The sequence below is a fragment of the Phaethon aethereus genome (genome assembly GCF_964289735.1).
Source record: "Phaethon aethereus genome assembly, chromosome: 13".
In the NCBI taxonomy this organism is placed as follows: Eukaryota; Metazoa; Chordata; class Aves; order Phaethontiformes; family Phaethontidae; genus Phaethon; species Phaethon aethereus.
This window is the reverse complement of record NC_138589.1, coordinates 16,344,070-16,371,174: the sequence shown is the minus strand read 5'-3', so window position 1 is coordinate 16,371,174 and position 27,105 is coordinate 16,344,070. Positions and strand designations below refer to the sequence as shown.

At 36.8% G+C, this 27,105-nt stretch overlaps 1 protein-coding gene across 2 annotated transcripts in view; it reads right to left on the bottom strand.

Moving 5' to 3' along the window:
• WWOX (WW domain containing oxidoreductase) overlaps positions 1 to 27,105 on the bottom strand; it is a gene marked incomplete at both ends in the record, with an annotated part of 530,600 nt that overhangs the window by 395,903 nt on the left and 107,592 nt on the right. For both annotated transcript variants that reach the window (XM_082005833.1, XM_082005832.1), the window contains 3 exons: positions 1,396 to 1,660; positions 5,261 to 5,446; positions 20,608 to 20,696. In XM_082005833.1, the coding sequence (XP_081861959.1) occupies positions 1,396 to 1,660; positions 5,261 to 5,446; positions 20,608 to 20,696 (540 nt within the window). The remainder of the gene's footprint in view (positions 1 to 1,395; positions 1,661 to 5,260; positions 5,447 to 20,607; positions 20,697 to 27,105) is intronic.

Below are 27,105 nucleotides of genomic sequence, written 5' to 3'. Positions count from 1 at the left end.
TTCCCTTCCTTTTCTGTCCTATTAACCTGTCTTTATCTCAACCCACAAATTTTACTTTTTTTTCCCCAGTTCTCTCCCCCGTCCCAATGAAGGGAGGGGAGTGAGTGAACATGTGTGGTGTTTAGCTGCCTGCTGGGTTAAACCACACCACCTGTAAGATATGTTTTCCACTTACATTAACCCAGCATAAATTAAAATTAATTTCATTACCTCAATGATAATGAAATGTACAAGGAAACTTTTTTGTGCAGCTATACATACAAGTCCAGCACTGATTTTCTCAGCTACTATAGGTTATATGGTAGATTAAGATACTTAAGAATGGATCCCTCTGCCTCAACAATTCCTTCTCTGCTCTTTTTCAAATAAAACCAATTATTTTGGTCTGTATTGCCAGCTCAGGGAGATAGTAAGTTATGCTACACCACAACCACTCTTGTCAGTTGTGAAGTCTTCTGTAAAAGGGGTCTGGTTTGGGCTTGAACAAAGTTCTGTAGAGGAATGAATCTTTTCATTTCCCTGATTTGTAGCTGCAAACATTCAAGGGAGACTCCCTCTCCCTTCTCCCCTTTTGGTTATACCCTTCTTTGTCAGTGAATAAGGGATGAGAAACAGTCAATAAGGTTAAAGAATGCCAGTTCTCAATGAAGTAAAAGTCACCCTCTGCCTAGAAAAAGACTTTGGACTCCTTATAAATAACCTGGGTCAGAGGTTCAAAGGATAAGAGTAACCTCTCCAAGTGCTGGAGATGCTTCAAATTCTCATAACGTTGGCTATGAAGGAACTGCGTAGCCTATCATTATGTCATGGTCCCAGTCCAACGTCCAATAGAGATAAAGGAAAAACACCCATTGCCTTCAGTGTTTTGTAAGAATCAAGAAAACTGTTCAGGGGTTGTTTGGTTTGGTTTTTTTAATATGAATGAAGGTGCTTTTACCACGAATAGCACTTTCTCTCAGCCATTAATAAATGCCTGCAGTATCTTTTCTAACTAGGGCATCTGTTTACCTAAAAAATGCAGTCAAACATATTCCATTTAAAAACCAAAGCAATTTTTTTGATGTTTTATGTATACTCAGCACAGAAATAACTCTAAACTATCCCACACCTAAGATGTACAACTACCTTAATCACAGTGAAAATCATATATTCAAACAAAGAAGTCGTGCACTCCACCTAACAAGGTACCTTTACTGAAGATTAATCAAGTTCATCTAAAATGGTTGAAGAATCCTCTTCTAGAGCACTACCTTGGCATGATGTTTGTCATTATAAACAGGGTCACAGTTATAAAAGGCAATAGGTCAAAGCAGATACATACATCTGGATTTTTATAACTTACCCCTCTGATGTGAAAAATGAAGATGTGTAAAATACTGTAAGTCATTCACTTACCATGGATTTGGTGAAAGGTCGAGCCAAGGTAAACAGCAGGGTATACACCCACCAGTTACGATGAATGGAGGAGTAAATCATATTTCCAGGATGGACTGCATTAGATGTCACCCCGTGGGGAGAAAGGCGTCGGTTCAGCTCGTTGGAGAACAGTATATTGCAAAGCTTGGAACGATTGTAGGCCAACATAGCCCAATACTCTTTCTTAGATGGAGAAAGCAGGCTGAAATCAAGTTTTCCAGAAGAGTCTTTAATATCTGTAAATCTAAAAAACAGTAAATATGCCTTAGATACCCCAGAGTTAATTTCGCTCCCATTAAGAACAACATAAAATGTAGACAACAGAGTAGAACTTGGCCAGAACCAACATAAAACAACAGCTTATTTAGCAGTTGAAAGCATGTACTGGAAATTGCCTGAGACTCAAGGAATAGTTCCAATATAATATGGCAGTAAAATTATTGAATAATTAGCAAAAGCAAATGATAAATAAAAAACAGTCAAAAAAGGCTTTACGGATTTAAAGGCATTGTATGTAACTGACAAATCACTTTATTTTAAATGTAAAATGATTTTGCCATAGATCCATGAAAGCACAATCAACTCGGAGGAAACAATGTAGGATAAAATAATTCTGCATTAGAAGCACAGAAAACCAGCACCCTTTCATCTTCCCTTCTTCCCTTCCCCTGATTATTTCATCCAGTGTTCACATACTGCACACTTTAATTTAATTGTTCAAGTAACTACGGATGAGTCTCACTGCCTCTTAGACTCTTTTTTAGATGAAAAATTGATGAATATAAAGGGGTTATAACCTTGGTAACTTGCCATCAATAGTCTTATATGTTTAAAAGACAAATGTAAACAAAGCCAAAATGAGTTCTGGCAGAGTATAATGTTTTTAAGTATACCCATGGCATGGCTGAACACAAATCAAAGTAACTAGTTGATGTTTTTTAATTGGGTCTGACAGAGTCATTAAACACCAGCTGTTTGTTTCTTTCCTTTTTTTTTTTTAATAACAAAGTAGTGAATGTTCTAAAGACATTTAGATGAAGAAAAGGAAGTTTCCATACAGCATTTTTCCCCCAATTTGTACAATTTCATTTATCAATTTACTGGTATACCTTAATATTAGAAAATAATACCACATTTAGTTACAGATCTATGTCTCATTCAGAAGAGCTACTAAAAATAAAAAGGATTTAGCAAGCTCTTTTTAATACTCAGAGTTTTCAGAATCAGCTGGGGAGAACAGGGATAAACATAATTATAGTACACACTAGGAAAATATTTTAAAATGTCCTTACTAATTTTGCATCTCATGCCCAGAAATGAAGACAGCAGCTGGAATTTCTACATTCATTCTGTGAGCAGAATTGTAATACACTCAGAGAAAAGCAACTACAGTATTTGAACTCAAGAGGAATCCAGTATCTTGCAGAATTAGCCCTTCAGTTTCAACAACAAAATTTCTCTTTCATAATTTTTGGTTATATAAAATACATTTCTGAAATTAGCAGGACTATTCTGGGAGGAATTTCCTATATTCATTCTTCAAGTAATAATTTATGACAGCAAAAATAACCTATAAATAAATACTTTGTGTAAACTGCATAACGGAAACATGGTGGCATATTTTGAGTCCACTCCTGCAAGTGTGCTTATATGAGTCAATCCTACTTACGTTGGCAATCCCACTGAATTCAGTAGGATAAGGGCCGTACAATCAAATTAACAACACAGAAATAAAGACAGAAGGAAAGTCAACCTACTTATTATTCTGATTTTAATATCATGTGCTTAAAGTACCCAAAAGCTTAATTTAAACAGAATTCATTTCTGCTGAATCCAGAGAAGTAACTAGAGAATGAAGAACCAGAGAGGCAAATAAATATTTTGCCTTGGAGCAGTCTACTATAATATTTTCTGCAAACACGGGACTTTATTTTTCCCCTAACAGGGGGTCTTGACTCCAGTGAAAAGATCCGGCCAAGGTTTATGGAAGTAATTAGATACCGACACTTCTGTTTTACAACAGAGTTTAAGGCTCAGCGTTCCCAAGCAGGTCAGAAAGTACTACCACCCAATAATACCTAATGTCTAAACTAACTCTTTACATCAACTTCTTGCCATTTCGGGGAGGAAAAGCAATTATTTACAATAATTAGTTTAAGTGTTGAGATATGCCATAATACATGACTAGGACCCCTTAGAAAAAGGGAAATTTACAAGTTGTGTTTATTAATTTTATTCAAATATATTTTTTGATGGTCTTCTATAAACCTCGGCTGATCTTACTGAGTTAGCAATAAGCACTTTAAAAAACATTTTCGAAAACACAGATAAAGATGTCCAGAGATGTGAGCTCTAGTTACACATACCACTTAATACAGCGTAAAACAAAGATGTCATTTAAAATACTATCAGAGATACAAACTTACAAAGGGGAACAAGCAGCTGACAATTGAACATAATCTCCCATTAAATAACAGCTCATTTATACATATCCCATTGTGCCCTCCACATCTGGCAAGTGATTGGAGTTGGCAGATTTATTTCTAGAGCTATCTTGCCTACCCCGCAGTAGCCTCCCTCACTCCTAACAGGACTCTGCTACTTGCTTTCACGAATCTGGTGTGATTTGCAAAGATAAGGATGTCCAGATTTTGTTACCACCTAATTACTAGACATTTCATGTCTTTTAATGCCAGGGAGGATTATTACTGGCATTTTGTATTGCTTCCTTTCATTTCAGCCATCATAAATTTAAAATCGTAAAAGTAAATCTATTTGCAGTGTGTCATTTATACCATAAGCCCCTGTGTTTGGAAGTGATAAAGGTTTCAGCCCGACCCTTGGCTGGTCTCTCTCTACCAGGTCCCTGGGGTTACATTTTATGGAAACATGATTAAAAAAATAAGCTTCATTCTGGGTCACTAAAACATTTCAGAAAGGGGGGGGGGGGGAAAGACACTCATACATTCTTCCTTTTGGTTTGCTAGAGCTATTACACACAACCAGAAGTGAAATAGAAATCAACAGTAATGTTTAAAGCTGGACATTATAGGTGTAATCCTGCAGTCCCTGAACTAAATCAGAAGGCAGTAAGTGGTTTGTGCCCACTGAAATTCAGAATTGGGGCATGCATTTTGCACAAGGAACTTTAAATCAAATCCATCTTTTCAGTTATTAACACAAACACCACAAGCATGTCTGAAGTACAGCAAATTTCATCAACGTCTTTTTTGCCAACTGTACTTCTCCTGGCAGTAGGAAAGACAAGTATCTAACATTTTAATTAAAAAATTCACCAAAAGAGTCATGGCCAGATTTCTAATATGTATTAACTACACTACTTCCCATTTTACAATTATACAGCTAATGTCTGCATTGAATTCCCTAATTTCTCATTATAAAACAATTGGATTTCATCTAGCAGTTTTTAATTGCATTGTTTCTCCTGCTAAAATAACTGCACATTCTTCTTGGTAAGATGTTGAAGTTGTTGAATGACAAATCAATATAGGTCATGCCATTCAGATTTAATCAATTATTATTCCATCTCCTCGCAAAATCAATGAGTGGTCTGAAATGCAGTGGAAATTTGCATTCATACAAAGAATGATCAAAAAACACCTACATGTTGTTATAAAACTAGAACACACTTTATCCAGCAACAGAGCCAAATCCAGTAACATCCACAGGCATTAGTAATGCTTCTATTTTTAAAAAGATCATCCAAAAGCAAATGCTTTAGAGCAAGGCCTTTCATTTTCAAAAACTTTTGCAGTTCCGCCATAACTATTTTATGCTCTAAGGATTAAAGATTTTAGCTAAATCAAAGGTAATGTTCACCAACCTGTGTGATTCGGAGGACACCATCACAACCCTAGCAGGAGATGACTGGCATAAAATGTCTTCCAGAAGCCGGACAAGATAGAAATGCCCCAAGTGGTTCACCTGGAAGGTGGACTCCAGGTCATCCTCTGTCAAGCACCAGGGAGCACCAAAGATGGCAGCGTTGCAGATCAGTATGTGAAGAGGCCTGAATAATCAGAAGTATTGAATAAAATCGAGTCAAGAAAAAGAAATCTCAGTAAAATACTTGTAATTACACTCCTGTGTGAACTGGGCCAAGGTGTGTCTTGGGTGTTGGTGTGAAGACTTCGGCAGCAGGGTGGCTGCGGGTGGTTTCTGTGAGAAGCAGCTGCCCCAAGCCAGATGCAGCCGGTTCCAGCCGGTTCTGCCACAGCCCCACCACAAGGCACAGCTGAGCCCCTCAGTGATGCTGGTGGCACCTCTGGGAAAGCCTATTTAAGAAAAGGCAACATGCCACACAGCAGAGAGGAATGAGGGGAAAAAAGTGGAAAACAGAAGCGTGAATAGCATGGTGAGAGGAGGAGGAGGAGGAGGAGGAGGAGGAGGTCGTCCAGGCATAGGAGCAGGGACTCCCCTGCAGCCTGGGGAGAGCCCACGCTGGGGCAGGTGTATCCTGAATGGCTGCCGCCTGTGGAGAGACCCAACCTTGCGCCAGAGGAGAAGTGTGAGGAGGAAGGAGCAGCAGAGAGGAGCTGTTGTGTACTGACCACAACTCCCCACCCTCCTGCACCACGGCAGCCTGGGGGAGGCAGAGGAGTTGGGATGGAGGAGTGAAGTTGAGCCTGGGGAAAGGGCAGGGGTGGAAGGAGGGGGAAGAAGGTGGTGTTTTAATTTCTCTCTGTCTTTCTCACTATCCAAATCTACTTTAATAAGTTAGCCCACCACTGCATGTCATCTCAAGATGCCCACCAAAGGAAGACCGCAAAGCTTTTCCACTTTCTTCAAAAATACCAAGTAGAATGGTAACACTTTGCATCTCGAGAACCAACAGGACCATAGCAAGCTCGATACGTCCTGAACATTCACAACAATAGTGATCAGCAGATGGATGGCTGACATGCATGGGCAGGTCACCAGAAATACCTCAATAGTATGATTGCTATTATATGATCACTGTTCTCTCTGTAATCAGGAAACAGTCTCCTTCTGGAGCATTTAGAAAATAAATGTTTCCTAGGGAAGGAGCAAATCCTATCGCTTTCTTACGGGGCTACATATCTATGCAAGGCATCTGCACAACCGGAAGGGCAAAAGTCATTAAGAAATAAAGACACGATGCAACAAGGCCCACATGTTTTATACTTCCGCAGCTTGTGAAGTATGCTGTTAAAAAAATACAAGTTTATAAAGACAGAGTTGGAAAATAAAAACAACATCCAGAAGCTGTAATCTTTGGTGGAAAAACTGCACACAATACATATAAGATCCTTAACACAGAATCCTTCTCGCTGAGCTCAGCTAACCCAGTTAAAATAGAAATGCCACAATGAAGGAAGTTGAAATGAAACATTCCTAATTTGCTTTGCAAAGGGTAAGATTCTATCAAACTAAGCTAGAATAGAACCTAGACTGTCACATACCTCTCTCATTCAAGAATCAGGTCCAGAAAACTTCAAACTCCTTCATGTCTCCACTGTAATCTCAGGATGATACACACCTTGCAGCCTTCCCAACCTCCACAGCAAGATAAAGGACAAACACCCTTTCTATTCTTTCTTGTCTTTTTTCAAATCCTTATGAATAACAGCAAAGACTCTGGTTCTCGGACCTCAGATGGACCTACATTTGCTAGATTGTATCATCTCTAAGGAAACCTTGGCACTGATGGTGTATTCTTGTTCTTGAGTCAGAGTGTGACGCAGCAGACCTCAGCAAGCGTTCTGGAGTTGAAAACCTCAGACTTGAGAGTCTGCGTCTGGCATCCCTGGCCCTGATATAATTAAATGGGAAAGGTCACGCAAAATAATGACAGCCAAACAAATACCTTTCATTCCTGCACTAACCGTGCACTAATATCTGTGGTGTCCTAACACCACAATATTAAGGTCTGTCACATTTATTTGTTTAGCCCATTCCAGCCTATTACATCTTTACTGCAATGGCCAAATCCCATGATACAAAATCTACCACCCAACATAAACTCAAATTCTGAAACTAATAAATTAAGCACAACCAGGAAAAATAGCTGCTTGTCCTCTGTTCAAGTACTTCACCACAGCAAACAAAAGAGAACAGGGGACCCAGAGTCAGAGAATTTTCCTACATTGTTGAAGGATACATATTCTGCAACTCTGAGCATCTGCAAAAGGAATTCTGGAAAAGAATGTGAAACATGAAGCCCCAGGTTGTCAAACAAACCTCAGTAATTAGATTCCTTCAGGCATGTCTGAAAACCCCAGATTTTGATAGCCCAGTTTTAAAAAAATAAAAACACACCCACATTTCTGGGGTAATCAAATGCACCTTAGAGGAATACTGAGTTGCATAAGTATCGACAAAAACAGTAGGCTGTATTTCCTTATTAAAATAAATTTCAACTTCAAGCCCACTGTGAAGTTACCAATGTAGTTTGCTTTAATAAGAAGTTAACAATCTAATATCTGTACCTAGGCCAACTTGGAAAATTTTAACAAAAAGCTTCAGAAGCAGTATGAAACGTCTGCGTGCTTTGGGAAGTTCATTTTCTAAGTGCTGAATTTCTTATTTGCCTTTTGGTCAGTGACACTTATGTACATAGTATCTTCTCATACATACTACACCTGCAAAAGAAACCAAAAATAAAGGAGGACCATTCTTTTAAAGGCAAGGTTCCCTCTTTCTGTTCAAACCAACTTGAAAAAAGGCAGTTCTTTTTTTCATATTTGCAGCCTCACTCAACACAGCACAAGCAGGCTATTTACTAAGATATGCGGGATAATATTTTTTAAAAGGTACCCAATGTTTTGAGGCATATTTTATCAAAATGTTTTAAACAAAGTTCATTTTGCCTGTTCAAGATGCATCTGCCAAGAGGAAAACAAAGCCTTATGAAGCTTGAGAGTGCATGTGTGGAAACTTTGGATGATATATCACCTCTTCCGAAAGTTTATGAAAATGTCTAACAATAATTAATTTACGTATTTGTAAATCTGCTGGGAAAAAGGAACAAGTTTCTTCAACATAGGTGCAATTTTTGGTATAAGAGCCTCCTGCACAAGAACTGATGCACATGAGTACAGCAGTCATACACAAAATATCATCACCATTCCCTGCAAAAGCAAACAGGGCACTTCTCAAATAGAATTATGATCTTTTTAAAATTGTCATATGTACTATGAAGGAACCGACCACAATAAGACAGAGAAGACTCACATATGAACCAAAAATATATTCCACCTATTCAAATTGTAGTATCCTTCATTAATACTAATTACACAATAACTACCAGAGGCAAAATATGCACTCTATACCTAAATCTGTTGGCTTAGTTAATTAAAAAGATTATTCTAGAATTATAAAACTATAAAATATAGTCACTTTTAAATTGTCAGGGCATTTAATTGGGTTTTATAAAAGAAACACAATTATTCTTCAGTCCTTTTCTTGAGATTTGTATTTTTCAAACAACATTTTGCTATAATCTTTTAAAGGAAAAGTAATTAAGATTAAAGAGACCGTAAAGTTAAAAGTATTTACAATAGTCTACTAGAAAAATCTGTGAAGAAATACAAAAATAAATACAGAGACATTGTAAACTAATATCATACTGAAAGGTAATATCTGGGTCCCTTTTAGAATTCCTTTATTTTTAATTAGCATTAGTGGTGTTAAATGGTTAAAAACTGATTTCTCTAGAAAACACCACAGAAAAGAAAACCAAAGGGTCGTATCCATAGGTACTGCTGTTGTGCTTCATTTCATTTCAGAAAAACCACCTCTCTGATTTGGATCCAGGTCCATCAAGCTATCAGTGTCTGTCGACAGACTGCCAACAAAGGTCCAATTACTGAAAATTGTCATCTAAGGTTTTGTGACCTGGACATTTACACACCAGGAAATGAATGAGATTACCTATGTAACAGCCGCCACATAGTTATGGATTTCAGCCACAGATGACAAATTCTAATCTCAATGGTGCAGAGCTCTATATCACTGAACGTATTATTATGCAGGAACAAAATTTTTAAGATACATGACAATTCACACCACACATCTGGCACTACAGCTTTGTTTTATGACAGGAGTATTTTTAAGTGACCTTGATTTCACAAGTTCATTAAAAACATTGCTGTGATCTACATTAGGCTTCCTTCTGAGCCAAAGGAGATAAAAAAAAATCCCCCCCTTGGTTTAAAATAGTTTGTAATTCTATATCAAAGGCACATCAAAGGCCATGAAAAAATGTCAGCAGCAAAGGAAAATTTTCTGTAATGTTTACTCCTGGTATCAACATTACCAAGCTGCTCCCTCTAACCACGATGCCTATTTGATATTTCTGGAAACACTGTATAGCTAAATCCTTGCTGAGTGTTTTGAAAATTTACTCTATGCCTCCATAAAATGTTTTCAGTCAGTTATTTGCTTCACACCAAGTGAGCTAACGAGGTCTACCATTACAATCTAAGTATGCACTGGGACTTGAACATGAGCTGCTCCATCATAGCATGTAACTGTTGTTTCTTATCCTTCACAGCATGACTGAGACTCAAGAATACTCTGCTTTAACTGCAAGCTATACAGCAATTCTAGAAAACTCACCATGTTGGTAAGTGTACCTACAATTTAGTGAAAGTTAAAAAGTATGTAGAACTAACAAGGACATTCTCAATTGTGAATATCTCAGCTGAAAACCATCTAATATTTTTTGCACTTCACAAGTCTGTGATACATCACTAACCCTTGCACTGGGCAAGTCATTCAGATCTTATATGCTGTGCTCAATTCACCATTAGAAGCAACAAAGCAACCCAACTGCTCTGCACTACTTGAAAATACAGTAAGTGAATACATTAGAGAGATACAGAAATTAAGTTGTTGCTATAAATCAGTTAGTTATGAAATTTAGTAATCAATTTGTTAGCACCTGATGTAAAACTATGATCTGTCAGCAGCCTCCCAAGCTGGCTGTGTGCAGCAGTAGATATTTCCAAGGGAATTAATTACTGATGATTTGCAAAGGTAAGAATAATATTTTTCAACAAATGTAGCCTGTGCACTAGGAGGTTAAACAAACACCACCAAAATGTCAACAGAGTTCTTTGCTTTGGTGTTCTCCCATTTCAAATGTAATGAAATAGTTAACCAGAAATTATGCAAAGGGAAAACTTTCAAATCTTCCCATGAAGCAGAATGTCACACCATCTGGGGCACTTCTCAAGTGATTTGAAAAGTTCACACTGTTTGGAATTACACAGAAATTCAACAGAAAAGGCCTCGCCATATCCCCAAAGTCCCATAAGCAACTGTAGACCTATGTCACGGCCAGTAAAGAAGGCAGAGTTGTGACTTCTCTTCCACAAAGAAGCAGTCACAGCCCACCAAACTTTTCTATCCCATAACTCTGAACACCCATGTTCCTTTCTCTGAAAGCTGGAAAATGGCCTTCCTTCTGTGAGGGAATGCCTGTATTCACAAACAAAATAGCCAACACACAGGCTAGGCTTACAGCTCTCCAGAAAAAGAGCGAGTTAAACAGCCATCTCCAGAAATCCCTCTCAGTTTTACCAGCAGCACTTACGGGAAACTGAGCAACAAGAAAATCACTAAGAGTCACACAGCAGCACGAAATCTCAGAACCATCTATAATCTAACACCAACCCAAAGACATTTTCTTGTTTGATGAAAACAAATAAGCAAACAAAAAAAGCACTACTTAATGAATTTTGGAAATGAATGCTTAATGTCTAACTTCCCTTTTTCTAACAATATTGACTGAAAAATCAGCAAAAATACCCTCTATTGCCACCTGTCAGCTGACAGAATTGTGAATCTTTGTCAGACAGGCTTCATTTTAAGGCAAGCCACTAACACAGGACTTAGTGCCCTGATGGATGACCTCCTGCTAGAAGCAAGGAAAATTCTCTGAAATTCATGCTACTGGATTTCTTTGCAGGATTTGACACTGTTGATCAGCAAATACTTCTGCTCCACTCCCAGGAGATTAATAGGAGTGGACTGAAACTGTTCTGCTTCTTCCTTTGTACCAAATGCATGGGAATTGTTATCAGCAGCTGCCCCTACGTCTTCATAATACATCATCTTCATAGTGCCATATACATCAACCGTCTCTCAATTGTTCTTCTCTACCTCTATAAAATCTTCAGTATACAATTTCATAAAAGTTTGGAGAAGGAACAGACACCTCAACAGATTTAGAACTAAACAGAAAACATCCATTAGCCCTGGTTTTCTCTTTTAGCTCTTCTTACACATACAGGGGCAAAAACCCAACTAAAAAAACCCACATCATCTTACACCTCCAGAAATGAGTAAGTTACCTTTCTTTGAAGAAAAATTCTGCCGTTTTAGGTCTAGGGGGACACAAGTTTGAGAGGTCTACTTCTCCTCTTAACAGAGTATAGAAGCAATTTCAACTATCGTGAAAATTTTGAAGTTGAACTTCTGAGGAGAAATTCAGACCCAACATTAAATAAAGAAATATTTAAATATTTAATATTTTTAAACACTTAACATTAACATTTTAAACATTTGTAATGTTGATCTCAAATTGACCTTAGTAAAACCTGCACTCCCCAAAGCACTTTCCCTAACAAATGATCCAAGCTGGGATTTCTACTTCCACTCTTGTATGAGTTTCACAAAGACTACACACAAAATAAGAAAAGCAGGGATGAGGTTTAGTTTGGTGACATGATCTGTCTCCCACACTTGGCTAATTTATACACTGCAAGTATGGTATATGATACTAGAAATCTGAGAAATTAGGAACTTTTTAATCTACGTTTTCTTATTTGGTATCATTACATCAGTAAATCACTTTCTTTTGATAACAAATTATTGCTTAAAAATGAAGGTCAAGATTAGTATTCACACTTGCTTTTTAACTTATAACTACAAGGCAAGAGTGAGAAGGAGCTAGAATTACATTTTACAAGCACGTGGTGTGTTTCTTCCTTCCATTAGGTTCATACCAGGGGCTCTCACCTTTTGGGGGCCCATTATCCACAGTTCTGAATTCCCTTTTGCATACAGTTACCTATAATCTAACCCTACATCTACTCTGACTAAGAGCACACAGTATACTCAGGGTATTGATATTAACAACAGGTGTCAGTGCTGCTCTTCGCTCACCTCAACGCCTCCTCAGGACCACTTTTCAAACCACAATCCATCCAAGGAACCACGTTTTCCTTTGACAAAGTATTGTATCTTTGCTAGTTCTGTATCCCTGGGGACTCAAAATACCTCCATACCTATGGATTTTAAAAGTCCTGGGGCCAGCTTGGGGTAGAAGAGGGATAGAATAGGGTTTTGCAACTTAATTTCTATATCCATTCAACCTTTCAGCATTTCTGTTATGCATTCTCTTCTTTTTCTCAGGCCCTGGCACAGTAAGAGGAGCACTGTTCCATTACTTGCCATGTCTTGCAAAGATATTTTGGTTTGTTTTGTTTTAAATCTCCCTGATGCTTAGCAGACAGCTGCAATTAAAATATCCAGTAGCTCACCAAAGGACATTTTCTACCTCAAAGTGGACACATACATCTTTTTCAAAATCCCAATAGTAAACTATTATTTACATGTATACACAAGCAGTTACAAACAAGCATAAGCCAGCTGTAAAGGAACATTCATTTTTGCAATAGAATGATTTGTTGTTTCTGCACATACTTCTAAATATACCAATTTCATTTGTACACACTAAGTACTTGTTAGAAAAAAGAAAGCTACAACTCACAAGGAAGGTCAATTACTACTTGTATTACATATTCGTGATATTTCCCATTGAAAAAAAAGCTAACTCCTTCGAAAATGTTTTTGGGACCACGGTTGATCATTCAAACAATAAAACACTTCATGCATTGAGAACACTTCACTTGCCAATGACAACTCCTTCCTCTGTTTTGCCTAGAGATATATAGAGCTGTAATAGAGTTCAGAAAGCCCCTAGCAGCTGCATGCTGCCATTCAGACCTGAAAGATTCCATGTTGTGATAAAAATTAATGTACTTTGACATCCTCTGGGATTTTTGGTGCCTTGGGAACAGCTAATGAAGAAATACAACCTTTTCAGATTTTAATGCAAATTTTTGGATTCTAAGATTAAGACACATGTGGTATATGCACGGCCTGCCTAATGTCAGCAGAAAGGCTTCCATACCCAAGCGCCAGAAGACTCTGCCTTCATGTGTTTTAATTATTTCGCATAGAAAGTCTTTAAGTAAATAGACTAAATACATTTTAATGTATATGTAATTAAATAGCTACTCTAGCCTTACATTTCAGAATTTTTCGAAGACAACGTCAATTAAACACACAGATCTTCTTAAAATCCATTAAGCTATAATGCTGCAAAATCCTTGTTTTATTTGCAGCAGAATATATTTTAATCAGGCGTATAAAGTCATATATATTTTACTTCCTTAGATACACAAAACAGACTTCAAAGCTGGTGCATCTTGTGGAAATTTTTAGGAAGACAGGACCCCAAGACTTTATGAGCCATCTTAGACTCAGCTTAGACTTAGGCATAGACACATGGCTCAAAACCAGAACCAGAACAACCAGCGTGCCAAGCAGAAAGCCACTGGAGGTTATCAAGGTTTCTTCATTAGGTTACTGTGGAAAGAGTGCAACGTGTCCAAAGACAAATGGCAAGTTTGCAAATTTGAGACAGCACAGTTAGAGTCATAAAACTATGTAACAAACACCCAACAACATATTTCTTTTAGTAATACATAAAAACACTTACTATTTTTGCAGATGCAACTATATGTAAAGCTTTGCTGAACTGTCAATCCTATCTTCATTTTAATATGGACTTTTGCTTTAAAAAAAATAGAATGTTCTGAGACAGGAGATATTTCCACATTACAGCAGATGAAATGAAGGGTGATCCGGTGAAAACGTCTTGATGTCTGCCTCCTGTAAAAGCTAGGAGGGGCTAAGCTTGAGACTTTTATTTTAAAAAATACTGGAAACAGTTTTTGGATCCACATGACTTGAGACATACTACCACAATGGGGTAATTGTGTACAAGAGCTTAAAAACAGAAGAAAAAGAAAAAGAAAAGAAAAAAATTATGCAGAAAGCTAATCCCTAAGCTTTAATAAGGCACAATACCACCACAAAGAGAAAAATAAAAGTTTCACCCTAATGTTACTGTGTACATTTCAAATGCAGTCAGTCTTTGACCTTATTTAAATTTAAGATGCGCTGTCTGCAAGACTAACTTCTGAACTACGCATGTTTCAATTCAATATGGATATTTTTTGATATGTCAAAATGTACAATGTAGTCCAGAAGTTTGTGCCTCAGTGGCACTGTCAGAATATGAACTGTATTCTAAGTTGAGAAGACCAATATAATAGCTCAACTGTTACTAGTTTTAATTCAAAAAAAGTATTTCTATAAATGGCAAAGAGTTAACACATTTGTACAGTGTTTGAAAATACGTTCAAATTTTGCAAGTCAATACGCAGTGGCAACAAGGCAACAATCATCTCTGAAAAAGATAGATCTACCATAGAACCGTTAAGCATACTGCCATAATGGCATCACTAGTAATTCGTTTAAAACATATATTCATTTTTTCTGGATCTTTTAAGTCATATATGCCTATGCAACAACTTGCTAAACAGATCCCATTTTTACATAGGTTTTTTTATCTATGAATAGAATTTATCATGCAGTGTCTATGACTTAACTGTGGTTAAATTGGAATTAAAAAACAACACACCTGCAATATGTCAGTTACAATACATGAAAATGCAGAAAAACAGTATTCTGGAGTGAATTTTCAGCAGGCTCTGAAATCTTAATTGCACCCGCAAGGTTTCAGAGTGCTTCCGCTTGCAGCATGAAAAATGAATGTGCTCATAGTGCTTGAGGCCTCAGTTAAGGAGGACAGCTGAAAATCTGGCCCTCTCCATTTTGGGTCTGGTTAGGGAAATAAGAAGAAAGTTCCAAATGGAGAATCATAATTCATAACTGCTGTCTTTTCCATATTTCTACACACAGCATACGTGAATAAACTGTTAGCATATGACAATTCTTACCACAAAAAAAATCCTATTTTAAAGTATAGGAAAGTAACTGCAGTGAGTATCTACATATGGAAGTCCTGCATAATTGTGAATTGCTGCTACCAATTCAGAAAATTCTAAGTACTTGAATGTTGGCAAACATTGGTTTATATCTTTGAAGTAATTCAAGATTTTTCAGGATAATTTCTTTCCCCCCCCCCCCCTCAAGCTTTGAGAACATTAAATTGATGTCTTATTGTTTGGCTGAAGATAACTTTAATTCAAACCAAGTGGCAGTATGCACCCCTCAAAAGTAAAGATGCACATAGAATTTCATCTGTAACTTTACTGCTCACTTCTATCTGGTAATTGTTTTGATCATGGAAGTGTTCTTACGCTGAGGATCAGGCAAATGCCATGACACTGTAAATATTGACAACAGGTAGCCATTTTGGAAATTTTAGAACTGAAACATTAGTGCTGTTTCCCAATTAAAGTATGCAGGTTTTAGTCAAATATGTGAGGATTAAACTGGGAAATGAATACCAAGGTATCACATCCACAAATCCACACTCCCACACAAATACCAAACCCTACAGACCCTGAACTATCAAACACCGATGCTGACTAAATTTAAATGCTACATTGCATACAATCACAGGAGGGCAGTCATTTTGTCTATAAAGTGGATTAATACCAACCATAATTCTTCACATTGTGCCCACTCAATGAAGAGGAGATTCAGTTCAGTGTTTTTTAGTTCCAAAAGCCTAATATGAAAGATTGGTTGGTCTGCCTCTTCCAACTGCACAAAAATCAGCTAATGCCAAATCCATCTTAGCCCAGGACATTATTATAAACAGATCATTTATTTGATTTTCCGTAACAGAGACATTCAATCAACTGCCTGAGCTGGAAACTAGTAGAGGGGAAAGACTAGATACACATAAAAGAAGCAACCTGAACAAATCTGGCCATTTAGGTGTAGGAGACCTCTTTTCCTACTCTCATCCTAACTCTTGCACTGTCTTCACATGGAAGGAAGGTGGAGGTCATTCACTCCTGGTGGAAATATCCAGTGGGGAATGTATCTCCAGACAATGAGCCAGGAATACTAACAGACGGCCAGAAATCACAGTCTAAATAAATAAATAAATAAATAAATATCACAGAAGTAACAGCATTGCATTTCAAACTACAAAACAGCCTAAAATTAGTTGCCATTACTATAACATAATGAACTGTCTTTCTCTAAAGAATTTGTTCTCTAAGTCCTTCAGCCCTATCTTTTGCCAAGTTAGACTTGTATTTTATGTATTAGTCACATTGTGTTCAGGTTGTACTACAATGAAGCAAGAGGTAGATTAGACATTCAACAGCAGTATTCTTTTAATCTGTCTTCTCCCAAAGACCCCTTTGGGAGATCCAACTAAGTTATCACATTTGGCTTATTCTGCCCACAGAATCTTTCTAACTGTGAGAGCAAGAAAAACTGTAGAGAACTGTTCCGCTCGTAAAGAAAGTTTATATTCTGCTGCAATCACAGAACTGCAGGATCTAAAATAATCTGCAAAACCCTTCTCCCCCAAAGCTTTATTTGAAACTGCATGGATAAAACGGGTCTCAGAAAGATAAACAGCTGTATCAACTCAAGAATATAGAGAATGCAAACAAAAAAAATTACTTTTTTCTGTGAGGACGAAGGATTTTCTAGAATATATTTATAGGAATATGGCATAATCTACCAGGTTTATATACTCTGAGCCCAAATTTTATCTGTGGACAAGACTGTAACACCTAACAAATCCAAACAGGAATAAAAGATTCCTATCAAATCTCTTAGAAGCATGATAGCTTGAAGATGAATCATCTGATTTTTACTTTCAAACAAGGAAGCCTTCTTGGCTCTTAAGTACTACTCCAATTTATATTAAATGTTTCTTTCCAGCATAACTCTTTCTTCCTGTTTATTATTTATGTTTTTCTCAATGCTCCCTCTGTTGCATCATTTGTTTTCTGTATGCAACTAGCCCCTGTTAAATTCCTGCTGGGCACAGGATGCCATTTCTTCATTTTTCATGTAGTTTCCACAATCTCTCAGATTCTCAAGCACATCCAAGAAGGCAATTTTTTTCTATATAAATTATTTGATTAAGGCAGGAGATTTACAATCTCAGAAATTTTCCCTCTGTTTACTGCAATCCCACCACCACCTTCCCCTGCTGCAATAGGTTTTGATGTTTTAACTCAATGAAATTTAGGGTTCCTTTTTCTGGAGTAGTTCCATTTTAGTTTTCTCATCCAGGAAGACATCTGTGAAACACAGTCCTTGAAGACTCTTTTCCAACAGCTATCAACCAGGGAAGAACAGGCTCCCAGGTTGTGACGTGACATGACTATGAGTACAAACTTATATCTGCTGACCAAAACCAGTACCTAGAGCCACGAAGTGTCCCAGAAAAGCAGAATTTCAAAAGACCAGCAAATCTAGTCTCTATTTTATAAATTTTTGGTTATTAGTCAGGTGTGACCAAGACCAACAGATTCTGTAGCATATCAAAGTGTCCCAGAAAGCAATACTGGACTGGAGAAATTAAACAGACAATAAAACTATCTGCACCCAGAATTTTAAGATGTTCACCACTGAATACCAAAGTGGTGAATAACCTTTGGTATTCAGTATTTGAATGGTTATGCCTCTTCACATAATGTGTTGTGAGAAATGAAAATACAGATCGTTATTAAAATGTGTGCATTCATATAAAATGTATCCTTCATGATTTAAAATTATTGTAGTTTTTTCCCAGAAACCAAGATCTATACAACTCAGAACTCAAATGATAGTTTTGTTTAAAAAAAACACAAACACTTTATTTGCTTTTCCTACTACTTTATTGTTAAGGAATTTGTAAGAGATCTTGTAAGAAAGAAAACTCTATACTGCTAATGTATTTCCTATGCCTATTAATTGGACTTATAGCTACCTCATGGGAACTGCGGAGAGTTTACCACAGTACACCTTCTCCTACAGGTGCATGAAATCAGAGATACCAAAGCCTTTTAAGAAAGTCAGGCTACCAGCTAACAGACTTGCAAAAGCATAAAGAACAAGACCCAGTATGTCACTGAAGCCTGGAAGATTTCTTTCAACTGCTCATAAAGCTACTAATGCAAGGGAATCACTGATCTGACAAAAGCCTCTAGACTCTACAGCAAAACAAACAGACAAAAGTAGTTAGTGTACATTAGGGCTGGAAAACACATAGGGCTAGCATTGTAGTAATAAGATGCTACCACCATACAATTGCTTTTCTGACCATATTCAGACATAGTTAAATCACAAAAAATCAGAGCCAGAAAGACCTAGTAGGTCTTCCAGTCCATTCTCCTGCCAGTGCAGATGACTGTAAGGTAGCTCTTCTGTATCTATATCGGATAAAAGATCTGCTGTTACAGACAGTTTGTGGGGTCTGGTTTCCATCCAGCCGCAGACTTTAAACAAAATGTAACTGGAAATCCATTTTGGTCAAAACCCCACAAGTCTCACAACAGATACACAGACCTTAGACTTTCTTATAATGCTTGGAGTAGTCCTGCCAGACACACACACATCTGAGCACAGATCCGAGACAGAAATATCTGAAGGCAAGGCAGAGGCTATAAATGCTATTACTAAAATTTTTTCCAAATAAAGTGAGTGAAATGTTAGTAAAACCTGTCCATCACTGACAATGCAGCTTAACAGACCTACGCTGGTAAAACAATGTATGCCAACAAAAGTAAAACATGTTTTACTGATGCTCACTCTCCACTGATTCTATATCTTCTCATTTTCCAAGTTCTCTGGCAAAAATTGATTTAAGCATGTTCACTTCTAAGGATTTATAAACATGCATACCAAATGGTCTAGCTAGGATGGCCATGATATGATCTGCAACACACAAATCAAGTTAAAAGCTGCATTTGGAAGAAGGGTGGGTTTAACTTTTCAATGTACCATATAGTTTTTAAAGAAATGTAGCATATTAAAAGCATAAAGAAGCTAAATTAAATCACTTACTGTTCTTACATTATAAAATAGAGTTAATATTAAAACAGCAATACTACAAGGATTTGTCTTTCTATTTCAAGAAAGTTTTAATATATGAAGATGACATATGATAAGAAAATATTGTTACCAAGGATTTTGGCAGTAAAGGAACTTGTATTAGAAGTCAGTTTTGACAATTCTTTGAATCTAAAAGATGACTAAAATGTCATCTGTCTATCCGTGTGAGATTTAGCTTTGGCTGTATTTCCAAAGTGAAAAAAACCCCATTTTTTTCATATATTTTCCCTATGACAATATATTTTCGAAGCTGTCTAAGAGGCCATATTCTGTTGAGAATTAGAACAAGATGTATATGTGCTACAGAAATATTTGCAGCAAAAAGCTAAGTTTGAATAGTCACAACAGTCAAAGGGTGAAACTGTGGACAAAAGCACAAGGTGTGGAATTTATTGTCAAGAGTTGGCACTTAGATTTCAAATAACTTCTTCAATTTAGAGATTCATTGTTCTGTTCAAGCCAAATTAAACAAACCATTTGGACACTAACCTGATTATCTCCACATAAATTTATGTATTGTTAAGTGATGTCATTAGCACCCCCTTTTTTCTTTTTTTTAATTATGGACTATTCCAGACACAGGTCTGGAAAATGGAACTGTCTGGCTTATAGGGCTACTTCTAAAAAACGCTTTCAAAATAAAGAGAGAGAGAGAGAAGGTTAGAAAAGAAAGCAAGACAAGGAGTGCACTAATTGCTCATCCCTGACCTCTTCCAAACCACTGCAAAACTGATAAAAGTTGCCTGAGCTGTTTTTTATGCAGTTCAGCTTCAGCCTTTTTCAATAGCCACAGGGGTATCAATGTCCCCTTTAAAGCTGGTGCTACACATGGAATAATAAGAGATCTGCAGGTTTTTTTTTTTAGGATGAAAACAAATGATCTTTAATTTATGTTAAAAAAAATCCTGTGAAAAGATTACTCACTAACTGTAGTTGCTGATCAGTCCAACTATGGTGAATTCTGTCAACTGTGCTCAGCTGATAAAGACATTAAAATAACAAGAAACTATTACATGTAATTTTCTGAATACTCACACATTCTTGGATTTGAATGCTTCAGCAAAGTGCTGCACACTCTGAAGAGAAGCAAGGTCTAAGGTCATTGCTTCTACCTTGGCTTTATGCTGGAACAAGAGAAAAAATAAAAAAAGGATAAGTAACAGCAAGTTTAGTTCACAGTATCATGTTACAGTAAATGTGTTATGAAACCTGTCTGATTCCCTTGTTTAACATTATAACCCCGAAGTGAATACAAATCATCAAAAAGAACAGACAAGCACAACATTTAGTGCCAAAAGTAGCATTGCAATGTTGCAGTTTGCTAAAAACATACACTGTGTAACACACAGCTTTATATAATACAATGAATTGACTCAAGGTAGTGTTAAGGTTAATAAGGTATCTTTTTTTTTTCTGTTTAGCTGGTGAAACTTGCATAACTCATGAAGTAAAAAGTAGAGTAAGCATTACTCTTAATGCATGCTATTTTTTACATACCATACAAATAGAAAAATACCCAGTAAATACCCTATAAAAAACAGCTAAATTCAAACTTGCACATATTAATCCAAAACAATCCAGTGTTCATAGCAGGTGATATAAAAAACAGCATAAAATGAGCATAGAAAATAACTGATCAGACTACACACTTTTGCATACAAGTTTACCAGTGCATAATATCTGCTAAAGAAATTGCATATGTACTTAAAACCAACTTTTCACCTAGAAGAGGACATGCAATCCCACAAAATGACAGGTTAACCGGAAGGTGCTAACCTTAGACATGGCCAAAATGATTCTTCTCAGTATTTTCAGCTTTAAGATCCCTGTTCTCAAATCTTTTGTAATGCTTACACACCAAATCTCAAAACAAAATGAACCAAAAGTCCGTTTTCATTGCAACAACTGAAGTGAAAGTCATCACATCATCAAGTGAACGGTGGCTCCTTCGAGCCACAGTTCTGAACTAGCTTTCACTTGACTGCAGCTGTGGGTCCGCTCCACAACATCCAACAGCTGCCTTTAGTTCGTCCACAAATGCTCTACTTTTAAGACATCTGTGATCCTCTGCAAAACACCAACCATCATGACGTATAAGTTATGTAGATCCCCAAAGGAATTATGAACAGGTCTATTTGTGCTCACCCTCACTTTTAGACTCACCGCTGCCCAACACCACATAAACTCTCTGGTACATAAAAGAAAGCTGGCAAAAGCCCTGTACTCTCCCCAAACATAAATATGTCAATTTTCAGTCCACTCAGCTTAGCTTATTCAGGAAAAAAGACACTAGAGGGACACTTCCTGTAATTCCAACGTGCTACCTACACCTATATATAATGGTCATGATTCAGACTGGACATCAGCACTGCTAAAAGAAAAAGAAAAAGATGGAGCAGATACAGCGGTACTACGCAATCAAAGGCAGCACTTGAGTGGAGAGGCAGTAAGAGCTTTGTTAGCACCATGGTGCAACAGGGGATCTACTGTGATTGCAAGGTTATACACTGAGCATGTCTGGAGAAACAAAAAGGAAGCAGCACGCATGTCAGCGCAGAAGGAAGCCAAGAAGAGTGCTCCCATTGTCTCCCAAGTTAAGCAATTCATCCGATCGCCATGTTTCATTACATCTCGTACTTTCCTCCCTACATGTGTTTTCTATTTTGCTAGCACCCATGCTGCCCACTACAATTACCTTACAGCCTGGGTTTAAACAGAATGTCACTCAAATTCCTTTTGTCCCACTCTAGCCAGACTTATCAGGACAGCAAAATAAATACAATCAAGACTTCGACAGGTTCAGTTCCCATCAGGAAGTATCAACTGATGGAGTCTGGAAATGCTAAACCCAGGTTTGTTACAAAGAGCTTTGTTACCCTCACAAGATGCACATCATTCTGGAATTCATTTTGCCCCACTGGCTAAGCATTTTCTTCTGTTTGATGGTCAGAGACTTGAGAAAGACTATGCTGCCTTGCATTATGCAATAGAGCTCCATAACAACTTCTCTTCAACTTTGCAGTTCAAAGTTGTTTACTTAATAGAGAACTAGTGTGCATAGTTGGGTTTATTTTGCTTCTGCTTTCCTCCGTTGAAACATTCTCTTGTCTCTCCCAAGGGTAAAAGGACAAGAATGATACAAGTACAGGGACGTAAGAGGGGTCAAAAAAAAAAAAAAAAATCAAGTAGTTCAACAGACTATACCACAAGCTGTCAGCTACTGTCCTCTTGGGGACACAGATTCAAGTCCACATAATATTACTCAGGTCATGCTTTCCCTCTTGGTGTCATGTGTTAGGCTTTAGCAACTGATTCCAAGAACAGAAGTGTCCGTGTATTTTAAGTCCAAAAAAAAAAAAAGTATGACTGTCAAAATACTTTCAGAAATAGAAATTAAGCAGAGTAAGATTGGCCTGGATTTGTGGATTAATATATTGAAATTGCAAAAATCTGACATTCATAAAATCATAAATAAATTCTTGAAAGTGAGAATCAGTCAACTGTTAGACAGCAAATGCAAACTATAATTATGGTTTTTTCTGTACCGGTTCCATCAATGAAACGAGACCACCTTTCTATTCATACTCCATTTTCTTCAGCCAGTAAGATAATTTATTTCAAACAATTTCTCTACTTCATCTTTTTTTTTTTTTCAAGCTTTAGTACATACAGTTACAGAAAAAGACAAAAAAACATTTGTTAAAAAATTCAAGAAACTTTATATAAAATGATAGATTTTAGATAAAAATCTGAAAGTTTCCTGAAAAAAGAAGAATGGAGAAGGAAAAAAAGGACGGGTTTAGTAATTTTTTCCATTGAATAGGTCAAAGGCAAATGGTAAACCAATTTTTTTTTTTTCAACTTTCTCCCTACTTTTGCTTTTCCAAAATCTGATGGTAACAGTCTGTATTTCCTTCATATATACACAAGGTACATACTGAGCACAGAGACACCCATTTGCTCTGTTTTCCTCATAGAAGAAACTGGAGCATGTGACATCCAAAGCACTCAGATCAGAACTTGCCACCTCAGCTTCTGACTGCATGAGAAAAGCCAAACATCAGTATTTTCTCCAAACAGCAACTGGGGAAGAAATCAAATTACATACTATGAGCTTAGGCAAGTTCCCCAACATTTTTCTGTTTTGGATTCTCCCTTCTCAACTGAGATTTAAGCACCTCTCACTCCACAGAGGTATTTTGTAGACCATCAATTCCTACAGCAGCTTGGGAACATGAGACGCTAAGCCTTCAGTATCAACCCATTTTCATTCCACATTTTCCCACTCTTACTTCTATGCTACAATTTCTTTAAAAAAAGCTATGAATAAGGCAACAGACTTGCAAGGTATGTTCTTAATAATGTAAGAATACATCCAATCAATGACAACTAGAAGGTTTTGTTTGTTTTCTTACAGTAGCTCAGTATTACCTTTGCTATAGTGTTTTCCCTCTTTCCCTGTAAGCCTAGGTAGCACATATTGTAGTATTTATGGGGAAAAAAATAATAATAAAAAATAAAACTAAAAAACATTTCATTTTTGCTAAAAGTCATTGTAACTGTAATTGTAATCCACAGTCAGAACTGATTGTTAATGGTATGCTGCAAATCCTGATCTAATGTGTCATAATTGTATTATGCTGATGTCTTTCATCATTTCAGTTCACATATTTTCAGTACTCAATAATGCCTCATTTTATGTTGTGAAATCTTAAATGGGACTTGTCACTTGCCCAAATATAGAAGACAGTCTTAAAACTGGCATCGTAAAATTAACACACAAAGGCAGAGAACTGCAGAATTTTTAACATTAAATTGAGAAAAGATATTAATGTTCCCTCTACTACTTTATTTTCAATTACACCATCTAAGGGGAAACTAAATAACAGAACGGGTGTAGAATAATTTAAAGAGATCACTTCCAAATCAGAGGATCATTACTACATGGCACTGTTGAGAGCCTGTGCCAAATGAGCTGGTGCCCCCGCAACAGATCCCCAGGACAAATATCCCAAATGTGTCCAAAACCACTTTCACAACTAGATCCAGACCAGCTTTGCAAACTAGCCAAAGGAGAACAGACACAAGAGGCGGACACGCTTCTGCTGTCTACTGAACCGTGTGAAAACAAGGTCAGCTAGAGCCAACCGAAACAGTGCGTTTGGGACGGGGAGTATTTGCATTTCATGAAGCCCAACACGCAGCTCAAATGTCTAGGCGCCAACACCCTGTCTTTGAAGAAAGAGCTGAAAGTGGATCATTCTATGGTTCCTTTTAAGTCCTCTCTTAAACACAACACAATAACATTTTGAAAAATGCAAAGAAAAAGTTTTATCCTGTATTTGACCATTTTATGCCCAGTTTTAAAAGCATTTTGTCAATATCTCCAGGTAAGTTTCATTACTTTAAATAACACCAGAAAACTGTTTTTTTTTGTTTTGTATGTAAGCTGCTCACTATTGGAGCAAAAATATTAAAAATGCTTAAGTGCAATTGGTTATATTTTGCACTCATGCTAGAAAAATGCTTATTGAGCCAGAAAGTTAACAAGAAAGTGAAAACATCCAGAAAGCAAGCAATTTCACTATATACAATGTATTCACTTTACTGCTTAAAAACTCTTTAAAAATGAACACTGCATGGTAGAGTAGTTTGGCAGTAAACATGATTGTGCATTTGTGTCTTGGTATTGAAGAAGGAGCCTTTTTTCATAGTGAATTTTTCATTCAAATCTAAGTGATGATTTACGTTAAATATAGGTATAGCACAGCTACGTTTTCCTGAAGGATTGCAAGGAAGTGAAGAGCAGTACAGTAAGTTGAAGCATAAAAGCTTTCTCTGTCATAATATTTATTATAATGGCATATAAAATAGCTGAAATAAATAATAGATGACTAAAAGTAAATTCATATGATAAAGAATCTTTCAGCAGACACCATTACTTCTGACTGCTCCAGTTTCATACAGAGTTGAAGAGTCCTGATAAATATGCTGTAGCCCCTGTAGCTTATGTAAGTACAAGTCATTTTGTAAGGGCCTACTTAAAATGTAACATAGTGGACACTAGATAATTGACTGTATAATTTTACTCTCAAAAAATATCATGTATATATGTATCTTCAATATTTAAAAGCCCTTAACACAAAACTGAATACATAGCACAACCCCAAAAACATCTGACTTTGAGGGATTGAAAATACAGTATATTTGTAAAAAGCAGTTTAAATTGATAAAAATCTTGATGACATCATCTTGGAATGCAAATAGTTCTTACATGCAGTGTGAGAAACAGAGAATCTTCAGGAAAAAAAGAATTTGACACCAAAACTGATGAAAAGTCTGTGGAATTATCTTAAAATAGGTAAACTAAACAACCAAAACTCAGTGTATGACAAGCAATGCCCAAATAAACCCATATTTCCATGTTGAGGACAAAGTAGAGGATGTTTTAGAAGCACGTCTGACAATTTGACACATAGCTTATGATAGTCAATAGCCAGTGCCATGCACTATTTATGGAGGTACATAATAGGGAAAAAGGCTTTCACTCAGGATTTGGACTGTAAATATTATTGTCCCTAATGTAGTCAACATTTGGTACTTCATGCAAAACTGTATTTATGTAATATGCCAGCCTCACCTTGTTGTGTGCTTTGAATGCTATGCAGCCACTTCTCATGAAACTGATTGGGACAGATGAATCGTATTGCTTTAAGAATAATCCAACATACATGCTAGATGCTTTAATAATGTATTCTTCTGCTACATTCGATACACCTTAATAAAGTTCATTAGAAGACATCGTGGTGGAGCAATTTTACACTAATTTTTCTAGTTTTCCTCCTCCCCAATATGAGCAATTTCTACACAGTATTTTCAAATTTTCACTAACTTTATGCAAGAGAAGATGGTACACAACACAAACCAATGTCCTAAATATTCATTACTTCATTAACCCACATGTGATGTACAAGGAAATAGCTGGGACTGACTGTGATTCTTCAAGAAAATTAGAGATTAAAAGGCTTTTCTTTCTTTCATTGAAAAAAATGTATTTAGTAATACTTGGTTTCACTATTTCCCAACATATTTGTTTCACCTGTATTTTGGTTGTGATTTACTGGTATAAGTTTTTCCGCTACTAATCTTGCTCAGTCTTCTCAAGCATGTTTTCCTGCTGCATGTGAGCTCTCTGATTTTGTAAAGCCTGGTTCTTCCTGCTTAATTAACTAGATCTTCATGTTCTTCACAAAAATAGAATTCCTGCAGGGGTTGCTGTTATCCAAGTCCAGGGAATAGCACATATATAAAGACCTAATGGGCAGTGCATGCCTGCAAATTGCTAGGATTACTGATCATCCTTGGGCCTTCATTTTACCATGAAGAATGAATTATTACTACTATTATTTTCCTTGTCTCTATCCCCACTCCAGAACATTTATGGATGTTTGGCAGAGAACAGTGTTTATCTTTTCAGCATCATCTACAGCTTAGAGCAGTAAGAGGTCTTTTCAGAAGAACTTGAAGCCCTCA